At 35.1% G+C, this 12,100-nt stretch overlaps 1 protein-coding gene across 1 annotated transcript in view; it reads right to left on the bottom strand.

Annotated features, from left to right (window-relative positions):
- Nucleotides 1-12,100, bottom strand: part of CFAP47 (cilia and flagella associated protein 47) — a 423,199-nt gene that overhangs the window by 134,451 nt on the left and 276,648 nt on the right. The window contains exons 46-48 of the mRNA XM_070502678.1: nt 5,014-5,210; nt 3,938-4,081; nt 3,172-3,345 (exon numbers count right to left, since the gene is read on the bottom strand). Coding sequence (XP_070358779.1) covers nt 3,172-3,345; nt 3,938-4,081; nt 5,014-5,210 — 515 coding nt within the window. The remainder of the gene's footprint in view (nt 1-3,171; nt 3,346-3,937; nt 4,082-5,013; nt 5,211-12,100) is intronic.

Raw genomic sequence — 12,100 nt, 5'->3', positions numbered from 1 at the left:
CTAGCAGCAATACAAAATAGAACAAGGAAAAGATATGAAAAGAACATTCTGGATTTGAGTTGTTAGCAGATTGTTAAAGTGCAGGTGAACAGCAAGCAGTTGAAAATGAGAGGCTAAAGCTAGCACATACATCTTGAGTGAAAGTATGGACTTGGTATTCGTACCTAGAAGATAGTTTGATCTGCCAAGTGGGATGTTGCACAGATCTAAGAATGCTTGGAAGATGGAAACTTGAAAATAAGTCATAAGGTTAGACGAATAAAAGGGCCAGATAAGTAATGATCAAGAAATGGCAGGGAAATGAGAAACATTAGAAGGATATAGAATAAATAGTGAAGAGTGTCAAGAAGGCAGATCAACAGTGCCAAACACTACAGGAGTTTTGAAGCAGATAACTTGGGAAAATAACTGATTTTTCTTGACCAAAAGTCATGGGTGATCTTTGTGGCAGCAGTTTGAACAGAGTAGAGAAGCTACCAATGGATCGTCATGAAATAAGAAGCGATTATGTAAACAGTGCTTTTTCAAGAAGTCTAGCACCATGAAAAATAAAAAGGATAATAGTTGAAGAAGGACTATTGTTAGAGACAAGTTTTCTCTTATAATGGAAAAATTTGAGAATATTCATAGATTAAGGAAAACAATCCAACGAAGAGGAAGATACTAAAAGAGAGAGAAAGAGAGGGGAAAAGAATGTGAATTGGCCTTGAACGCATAGAGGTAAACTTCATTTTACAGATCAAGGAATGAAGATGGAAAATCAGGAGGGTTTCAGTGGTCCCAAAGTAAGTATATAATGAAAGCTGAAACTATAAAGCAAAGATTCTCAGCCTAGCCTTTCTTCTTAGCAGCATCTCAGTTGTTTCTCAACAAAATTTCCATTGAAATATGAGCAAGAAACTAAATATTCTGAATGAAAAGAAATGGCAAATCGGTAATATGCATTAGGATGTGTTGATTAAAGTTGATGGCAATTTTCAAATTAAAAAACGTGTGGGGCCGGCCTGGTGGTGCAGGGGTTAAGTTCGCATATTCTGCTTCTCAGCAGCCCAGGGTTCCCCAGTTCGGATCCCCAGTGTGCACATGGCACCACTTGGCAAAAGCCATGCTGTGGTAGGCATCCTACGTATAAAGTGGAGGAAGATGGGCATGGATGTTAGCTTAGGGCCAGTCTTCCTCAGCAAAAAGAGGAGGATTGGCAGCAGTTAGCTCAGGGCTAATGTTCCTCAAAAAAAAAAAAAGGTGATATTTCATCCATTGATAATTATCTCTACAAACAAATGTTACTTGGGTCTTAAATATGTTTCTGTTCTGTTATAATTGATGGAGCTATTTAAACATGAGGAAGACCTGGAACACATGAACAATATTATTAATATTTTAATGAAATAACATTTAATTAACTTAATGGGTAATATCTTTAATTACAGAAAAGGCCTCACTGAAAATCTGTACCCTAAAAGTAAAATGACTAGATTCTTCAGTTTTATTTGTATATTAAAATGACAAAAATATAGACTTCAACTATTATGGCTTGTGGAGAGCAATTTTGTTATGAATAGAATTTCGTGTTTACATTTAATTAGATAAATATAGTGAATGTAGTATAATTATTATTAATAAAGGCGTACATTTTTTTAAATGCATTCATTCTGGAGAATAAAATTTGAAAACCTATAGACATCATCTCTGCCATAACAACAAAATGAAACAAGCAACGTTATTGAATCACAGGTTTTTCTTTAACCTGTTTTCATCAAACTCTTAAGACAGGATTCCTTGTTCACAGTAAATTCTGGAAGGGGAGAGGGAGAGGGAAAATGATTTTTTCATTATTTATAGTAAATCCAAGTAGTCATGGTTTTTTCTCTTTTTTTTCTTTCCTTCCTTCCTTCATTTTAAATGCCGCCCATTATGTTTGTATCTGTTTATTAAACAAATCTTCCTTGAAAAACTACTGTGTACTTGATACTATGATTTATGTTAGGTATAAAAATGTGGGTAAGAGAGGCATGCCCCTTTTGTCACAGTTTATAATCTGATGGAGAAAGGTAAACAGGTAATAGCAATATGATGCAGAATGTATGATGGTCGGACAGGTAAAAAAATGCTGTGGAAGCACATGAAAGGCATCTAACTGAGGTTTACGGGAATAGGAAGGATTGTTAGAAAAGTGGCATCTAAACTTGCCCTGAAGAATGAAAAGGAGTCAGATAGACACAGAGAAATGGACGATAGGTTGTTGGGCAGAGATTTCCAGACAGTAGCGAAAGGAAACACTGTATACAAGCCTAAGTGTTGCTGGAGCCAGGAGTGGCAAGAGAGGAGGCTGAGCAGATGAGCTCTTGAAAGACAGTGAAAGCCACTGCAGGGAGTATGGACTGGATCCTGAAGGCATGAGATGACACTGAAGAGTTTTAGTAGAGGAGTGACAAGATGAGATTTTCATTCATAATATTCACTCCATTTGCAATCCAGTAAGGAAAGAAGAAAACCAAAGTATATATTTTTCAAGATAACAAAAAAAAAGCAGAGGGCAAACCAGAGAATTTCCAAACTTCAGGAGTACTCGCTCAGGCACCTGTGATGGACAGACATTTGAAGCTTCTTTTGAGGATTCTATTAGACACACAACAATTCTTAGATAAATATGGGGGCGAGAAGTGGAAAAATTTATTTTAGGATGGGCTTAAACAAATGAAGTGAGGAGGACCAAGTACAAAAGCTTCATAAAAAATAAAGATGAAAATAATTATGCATTTCTTCACATTCTCATTATTATTCACACTGGTAAACGATAGGATACACTTTAGAAATTTTGTGCCTACAGATTTCACATTAAAAATTTTAAAAGCTGTTTAAAAATTTTTTTGAAAATACTTTTTATCATGTATAATTTCTGCAAGTGAAAATACATATGACTCAAATAACTAGATTTTCATATATTTTATGATATATACTAATATTTAGATATAAAACTTGTTTGGGGCTAACTCAACTTTATAATTGAAATGAAATTTAGTAGCTGTTGGACTAATATAAAGAATTCTAAACTTCTCCTTATGAGACATTGCTTTACCTAGTTAAGTAAAATGAAATGTTTTTAAAATTTCATATAATTCCATATACTCCTTCTGAAAACACTTTTATATTAAAAAAAAAAAATCTTACCTTAAATGTTAGGATGGTCTTTGTATCATTGGGCACCACTATGGCTTTATTTGTTACGTTCCCCACTTGACAGTCTACAATGATGTGTTCCAAGGCCAGGGGTTTTCTTCCAATCCCTTTTATTTCAAAGACATGTGTCATGCCATCTACTTGATTTTGTAGAGTAAGTTTACCCTGTGACAAATCAGCCAAATTTCAGCTCTATAGGAGTCATAGTTAGATGCCAAACTACTTCTGTTATCATACTATTCTTGAATCTGATTAATGAAATGAGCTTTCAAGGTGGCATTAGCCATTGACTTTCCCAGTTGATGTATAAATACGTCTACTGAATGAAGAGAAATTTCCTGTAAAAAGCTTTCTCTTTACTTTCTTTAAATTACAGAATTTATATAGGCATTGTCATACATAGCAATTATATGTGTGTTTATATCCTTGTCAAAGAAATATGTCTTAAAATATTTTCCAAAGTATCAACTTCCTTAATAAATAAAAACAAAAAGAGCAATGATTTTACTTTGTTAAACATGCTAAGTAAAAATAATCTGGATATAAGTATTGGCAGCCAATGGCATTGTGACTTTCAGAACATTTATCCCTCAAGTTAAAACATTTATTAAACTTTCAAGCAGAGTAATCACTATGATCAAATTCATGGAAAATATAACTTTTCTGAAAAAAGATTTCTCATAAGTTATATAGGTTAATATCACATATTGGTTTATTGACATATTAAGACAGGGGAAAAACATCAATGAGTTCATACCATAATTTCACATTCCAAAATAGGTTTGAAAGTAAGAGGATACTGCACAGTTTCACCTGGTCCGACATATAAAATAGAAGGTCCATAAAACCATTCTCCTTCTATAGTCGCTTGACATTTCCATTCATTCTGTGTTTTATTATTCTAAAGCATGAAAAAAAGGTAGAAAAATATCAGGGGGATGATGTTGATGAAGTTGAATTACATATTAATTCTTGGTACTTTTAATAAAATTATATATTGTATTTTTAATTGCATTTCTTAAGAATCATCATTTGAAAGTCACATTTGTTAAGAACAACTATCAAAAACGTGAACATAAGGCACAAGGGTGACTATATACCCTTTCAGTGTCACACAGCAACATTGCCTAATAAGTTGATCCACGAAGTATTTAATATCTAAAGGAATATTCCTTTGTTTGACTTACTAATTACTGTTAAAATGGTAAAATGGTCTTGGAGTTACACATTCTACTCCTAATTATAGGTAACAAAAAGGGTTCTACCTGGTAGATTGCTCAGATAGCAAAGCTTACATTTCTCATCAAAACAAATTTTTGTGCTTTGAGCAGACTTTTGTTATATCTTTAATAAACAAACAAAAAACAATTTCTCGGTTTAAAAAACTCAAAATTCCTTATAACTATATCAGCTTCTTCTAGGCTGCATTATCGCTTTGACTAATAGATAGCCAAGCTATAGTCAATCATTGTTCTTAGTGCCTATGAACTCATCTTAATCAAGTGTTAAGATCACAACGGAATTAAAGCAGAGTGATCTGAGAGACCATAACTCAGCTTGGTAGAGTCAGGAGGCAAGGCTTTTGAGTAAGAATTTGATAATGGGTTAAGGAAGTTGGAGTTAATTGTTTAAGGAAAGACATCCAGAGAGGTGATTAATCAGGTGAGTAACACGATAACGTATATTCAGGAACAAAACTCTGACATTAATGTGGAGAAACCAATGGCAGCAGATAAGGCAATTAGAAATTGGTAATAGTTCAAGATGAGAGGTTTGGAGGACTTTGAGACAGTGGCAGTGGGAATGAAGAAAACAAAAAAAGTTTGGCCTTACTATTGGAATATTCTGGGTAAGGGCTTCAAATGCTGCCGTTTCAAATTCAAATCTGGCCTCTGGATGTTCTTCATCCACCACACCTTCAACGTGATAGACACGCACATCATACCTTGATGTCAACAAAATTTTACAAGGGTAGTGTCCAGGAGTGAGAGGAACAAATCGCAAAGGAACCGGAACAAATCCATCTGCAGCTATCAAAATAATTATAAAATGGTTTAATTATTTTTTTTTTTTGAGGAAGATTAGCCCTGAGCTAACCTCTGCTGCCGATCTTCCTCTTTTTTCTTTCTTTCTTTTTTTTTTTGTGCTGAGGAAGACTGGCCCTGAGCAAACATCTGTGCCCACCTTTCTCTACTTTATATGTGGGACACCTGCCACAGCTTGGCTTGACAAGCGCTGCACAGGTCTGCACCCAGGATCCGAACCAGCGAACCCCAGGCTGCCAAAGCAGAATGTGCAAACTTAACTGCTATACCACCAGGCCATTCCCAAAAAACGGCTTCATTATTTTTAATGGCATAAATCCTAAAATTCATCTTGAGGTAAAGCAATATTTAATATCTTTGTATATAATCATATTGTATAATCTAGAAGACTAGGTTATACCAAGGTAACACAATACCCCTAAACTTCCAGGGCATATTTTATCATTGACAGAATCATTCCTGGACAGGTCAGAGGAAAGTCTGCTCCATAAAGTCACTCAGGGATCCACGCTGTAAATGACACCACTATCTTGTAGCTGTGCCATCAGGAACATCTCTCCTCCCTCACTCACAGGTCCGGGGAAAAGGAGAGGCTGGAAGTTTGCTCAAGGGTTTTTCAATGCTCGGCCCAAAAGTAACACATGTTAAATTTAATTGTCCAGAACCAACCACACGGTGCAATCTAACCGAACAGGGACTGAGAAATGAGACAGATATATAGAATATTTGGTAAGCATTATTGTCCATCACATTTCTATGACGTAAGGGCTCTGTCCCACAGCAACCAAAATAATTTGCAACTTGACCAGCATATAGAAATCATTCTTTCTCAGTTAATAACCAAGGGAAGCAGCAAGAGGCATGTCTAATTAATACTTCTCATATCACCTTGTTATAACATTTACCTTAAGTTAGTAGCTAATATAGTTTCTCATGGTAGGCAGGCTATCTATCCCGGTCCTTTCCTTCTAAGCAATACCACTTTTTCTCTGAAGGCCACCATTTTCTTACTCTCCATAAAATGAGAAAATAGTTATAAAAATCTCTCACCCCTAAAGTAGGATGCAGTGTAAGCATAGAACACAAATTTCATCGCTAATACCAAAGTATTTAAGTAATCAATGAAAAACAAATGATAAAAAATGTTTAGAAGCCTAAATCTGTGCTAGGAAGTTCTCCAAAACTAAGAAAATAAATCAAGCTTATTAACCAATGGACCAGACAAGTATTATGACATTAATTGCCTATAATTTTAATTCATTCAGATTTAACAGCTCAAATGTGAAAGATGGCAAACCTGTTTTCAAATACACTGAAGTCCATATGCCAAAAAAACCAGTCACCTCTCCAAGAACATTAACTGCTTCACGTCATTTTAAAAACAAACTCAGGATTTGAATGTGTGTAAGTTATACGATGCATATAAAGTTATATTAATTATATATTATATAGCATATGTTGCATGTTATATATTGCTATATGGCATATATTATATATCATGTGTAACGCTATAGTTACATATCATGTATTAAAACCCACTGACAATGGACCACATTTGAAATCTGTATTACATCTAACCGAAGTCCAAGATTCTCAGTTGGTCTAAAGAGGAAACAAAAGCTGTCAGAATGTTGCTATTTTAATTTTTATTCCATCCTTTTCAAGTACAAATTTAATTTTAGGATAAAATTTTTTCTCGTCATAAAAGACTCTAGGCACATCTTATCATCTGTTGTTCGCTGATTACTTTGATTCCAAGAGAAGCATTTGAGTTGTGGCAACATCATTAGAACAAACCAGGTGATATAATTATTTGATCAAAATTTGTTGCTTTATTAACAGAAATAAAGAAAGCCCATTTTTCTCTTGCGTGAACAGACCAAAATGAAAATATTTAGATTAGATAATTTAAATAAAATTAAGCTGCTTAGAATAGGAAATTTAAACAATTTAATAGTAATTATTTTCATCAAAGATAAAGAATAACTAGCCATTTAATAGTAAACAATAATTGAAATGCACAAGTTCAAGTATAAAGCTTCTATCCAAAGCTTTATGTTATACATTATTTCCTTTTCCCTAAAAATATCCATTTCCTAATGATACTGAGTCTGAAAGTAAAAACCAAGGACATTCTTAAGTGTACATTTTCCAACTCATGAAATGTTCATGAGCAAAGACCCTAAGGATTGCACAGTGCCAGCTCCTCTCCCTTATAAGTTCAAAAAGGAATCCATCATAACAGTGGAATTCGTGGAAATGATGGTTTTATTTTTGAAGATGTACTGACAAAACAATATTGTTTCTTTTTCTTAAACATCGGAAACAATTTAATTGGTCCATGCCAGAAACATAAGTAGGAGTATTATCATATATTATCAACGAGGAGTCACTTCTAGGTGAAGGTATTCAGCAGCAGTTTCCACAGCCCCTTAAGACGCAAAATGGCAGAGGGAGGAACTATTTTGATTTTTAGAAACCTGGCAATTTTACTGGCCACATTGTACCACCATACCATTATTCTCTTTTAGGGACATATATTCTCAAAGTCCTTTCCAATTCTGCACTGTAGCAGATGTCATCCATGCCTTGCCATGTCGCCTGGGCATTTAAATCCACCCTGCAGGACAATGGCTTTATGGAAAACTGTGACTTTCTCCTTGAGGGCTTGCTTTGGTCATAGGAGGTTTGCTCAGCCCTTGCAAGGATCTGGCCAGAAGTGACAGTTAACGCCTGCAGTTGCAGTTCTCAACAAATAATGTATCAAATTGGTGGAAAAATAACCGAGCGTCTTTGCCCTTTGGTTGGAATTAACTCCAAGATGAATTCTACACCAACTCCTAGAGATCGCCGGTGCAATTGAGCCTAAACTGCTCACAGTGGCTCATTAACACTCCTTGAACTGGCTTCTTCCCTTTGCTGTCTCTCACTCTCTCACAGTCCTACCTATGGTTCCTGAGATTACTTCTCAAACTATTTGATCTCAAGACCTGGTTTTAGGGTCTGCTGTTGGGAATCCCTAACCTAACAAAAACCCCTAGACCCAAGACAGAGAGCTTCCTGTCCTGGGCCTCATGCTTTCTAGGGCCTTACTCTGAACCTCCTCTGGCACTGTCTTTCCGCAAGTGCAAGGAGTACAGAGGCCCAATGGGACAGGCCTACATGGAGCCCAGCCTCACCATGTTCCATGTTCTTGGGATGCCACAGTTCACAATCCAAAATGCTTTGATCCCATTTCCAGTGCCTGTACAGGATCTTTCCTATGTCAGTCCTCCTGTTGGAAGACTCCTAGAATTGAAGGGTAACTAAAAGATGGCTATTTAGGGGAAGATGTGGACCAAGATTAATTATGTGTGCTGAGGTATCTCACACATTTATACACAAGACCCCTTACAATATATGTTAGAGTTCAAGTAGGAAAGAGAACATGGTGGGCACCTGAGCAGGGCCCAGCTATCCTGTGCTGCCATATTCTACCGCAAACTCTGAGAAGTCCAAGAATTCTAAATTTAAACTTGGTCTTCCAGGTTGGTATAACTTTATATTTGTCAAGGTGAGATAATAGAATGTATTCTATTTAAAAATGTGTTAGTTTGATTTGCAACTTTTAAAATTTTAGAAATATGGTATGTGTGCTTCCATTTGTACTTTTGACCTGGGCATCACAAATGTTGGGGACAATCTGGACTTGTCCCTTCCATCCCTACTCTCCTCAAATGTAGCTCACCGGGGGCCTTTCCTTTACAGGTGATCCTGGTAACTGTGGCAGTTGCCAGGGTTCTGTGATTCAACATAACCAAATATATCTCAATTTACCATATTACAGTTACTGAAGAAAATAACACAACATAAAGAGAGAATCTCTCTATTGAAAGAATACTTAATTTTATATAACATTAGCTACTGGAAGAAATCAGTGTTTTTGAATCAGAAGTTTTTGAAATCCACAAAAATGTGCTATGCTCAGATCCTAGAATAGGTCATGGTTGGGAGAATAAATTAATACTGCTGTTTTGGTCAGCTCTCATGCAAAACAAACTACCCAGAAACTTCGTGGTTTAAAGCAACAACCATTTATTTGCTCATGATTCTGTGGTCAGACCTCATTTGGGAAAGTTTATCAGCTCATGTGTATTGGCTGGGCTCATTCATGAATTAAGACCTCATCTGGGAATTCTGTCCATGAGCTCTCTAATCTTCTATGAGATGAGCCCAATATTTTCCACATAGTACAGAAGAATTACCAGTAGCAAAAGAATGAGAGCCCTAATGTTCAAACGGTTATCATATATCTGCTTCCTTCACATTTCTTAATAATCCATTGACCAAAGCAAGTCACCTGGTCAAGACCAGGGTCAACAAGGGAGGGGAGACTACAGAAAACACGTGTGTAGGCAGATATGATCCACTTGAGCTTTTACTCAAACAATCCACCACGTCTACACTGCAAAGGAAGATACACGTATAAAACTGGTGAGATGAAAGATGCAATCAACGGAGAGTTAAAAATCCTGTTTTCTGGTTTTAGTTCCTCTCCTACATTGCGCAACCTTGGGCAAACAACTTAAAGGTTTTTCTTATAACTCAAGTTCTTATTCTGTTTAAGCAGTAAGATTTGATCAGTAGCTTCCAAACATTTTATTTTTTTGCCTCAGGGGTACTGTGTCTGAAGAACACCTAAGACAGAATCTCAATATACAAAACAATTAATCTGGAGTTGATCTGGTTGAAGTAGGATGAGAAGCTAGAAGCTTCCATTCATTTCCACAGCCTTTCTATTGACAAACCAAAGAGCTTTAAAAGAATGCTAGGGCTGTATAGAATATAATTTGAATAATTTGTCTCTTAGGTTTCTTTCTGCCTTACTAGTCCATGATTATATGAAAGTACATCAGAAATGTGGAAGAGACTCAGTAATATAATAAATTAGTGATTATCTTCTACAGTTAATTATTTAGATATATTATTAGCAAACAATACTCAGAAGCTTTAATCCAGAAAACAACGTATTAAGAGAATGAATAACTATATTTACAATATGATTTCACTTATATAAACAAGTTTATAATAGATACTTATTTGTTGTATTTAATGTATGAGTAATTATATTTTCAGAGAATTTTTTGGCCTATTTGCTAATCCCACTTCCATCTACTACTGGAAAGTATTAGTGTAGATTTCTTTTCTGTTAAACAAGTAAAAGACCAAATCACATGCTAGTTAAAATTGTACCCATTCTGGTTACTTTATTATTTCTTGGCACATGAGCATCTGTCTCACAAATACTCTTGATAAAGTAAGTGATAGATCCATTGTGTGCTAACAATTGCTCATTACTGAGTTTCCTCATTTAATATCAAAAACATGAAGTGCGTCATAACCTTCACATAAAAAAGAAGAGGATTCAGCAACTACAATTTTTAGAGTGTGCTTAATTTATTTGGTAAAATGCTTTCACTAGTAGAAATGTAGTTTACTATCTTCCACTCAGGAAAAACCATTTTCTGAAATGATTTAGCAGCATAAATTGTCAAATTTATTATACTATTCAATAAAATAATAATTTAAAATGATAAAGATCCATACTAATTATTGACAAATTTAATTTTTGAAATATGGGTTAAAATGGGTTTTATCACATCAAAAGAGGCTGAACTACTTTTGCTTTTCTATCACCTGGAAGATCTAAAATAATATAATACTTAAGGGTGAAAAGAAAGAAGGAAAGGGAAAAAGGAGAAAAGGAAGAAGGGAAGAAGGAAGGAGGACAAAAATAAAGGAGAGGGAAGTAGGAATTAAGGAAAAAAAAAGAAAGTCTGGGAGATGCTAAGAGAAAGGCATGTGACCCTTCTTCCCTAACCAGTCCCAAATGGCTGAGGACATTGGACTGGTCTTTCCGTGAAGTTTCTAAGTATCTGCAAGCAGGAAAAACTGGTGTGCAGTTCTGTGTCACATTTTGCTGAAAGCGAATTCCTGCACATCCTCCCAGGTGCCCTAAAGCACAAGAAAAGGGCCACACAGAGATATCAAAGTGCTGTAGTAAGCAAATGGCAAGGATTCCAATTTTTTCCAGCACAGCCAAGCTAGGCTCAATAAGTACAGGAAAACCTAATCTTACTAGTTGCATTGGTCAAGTCTAGTAGAGCCTTACTAATGTTTTGTCTGCTTGATCTGTCGATTATTGAGAGATGTATGATAAAATCTCCTACTCTAGGTGTGGATTTGTTCATTTCTCCTTCCATATTTGCCAATTTTTGCTTTATTCATTTTGAGTTTATGTGGTTAGGTGGTGGAAATAAGTTCTAAATTTTTCTCTACATTGGACTATTCCTTTTTAAATGAATACATTTATTTGTCTTAAAGTTTACTTATTCTAATATTAATATATTTATGCCAGATATTTTTTAATTAGTAAATACCTGGTATAGGTTTTTGGATATTTTACCAGGTGATTTTGTAAACAGTAGAAAGCTGCATTTCACTTTCCACTTTTATAGTTTAGTCTGTTTATATTTATCACGATTAATGATACATTTGTGCTTAATATCTCATTTTGTGCCTCTCTTGACTATATCCTTTCTTTAGTTCTCTGTTTTTGTATTCCATTGGACTCATCAAGTTTTCTTTATTTCCTTTTATGCTTCCACTGGTTTAGAAATTATACATTCCACCTCTTGATTTTTTGGTTGTCCGAAATTTTCAACATTCACACTTTACATAAAGATGTCTTGAAATAGTTCAAACCTGTGCTCCCCAAATATAAGAACTTCAAATGCCTATTACGGCAATAACTCCTTCCTTATAAAGTTATTGTCTAATAACTGAGTTCACTTTGCTTTTATACCATCTGAATTATTTGATATTATTATTTCCAT

This window comes from Equus asinus, chromosome X (assembly GCF_041296235.1).
Source record: "Equus asinus isolate D_3611 breed Donkey chromosome X, EquAss-T2T_v2, whole genome shotgun sequence".
NCBI lineage: Eukaryota > Metazoa > Chordata > Mammalia > Perissodactyla > Equidae > Equus > Equus asinus.
This window is presented reverse-complemented; position numbering and strand designations above follow the sequence as displayed.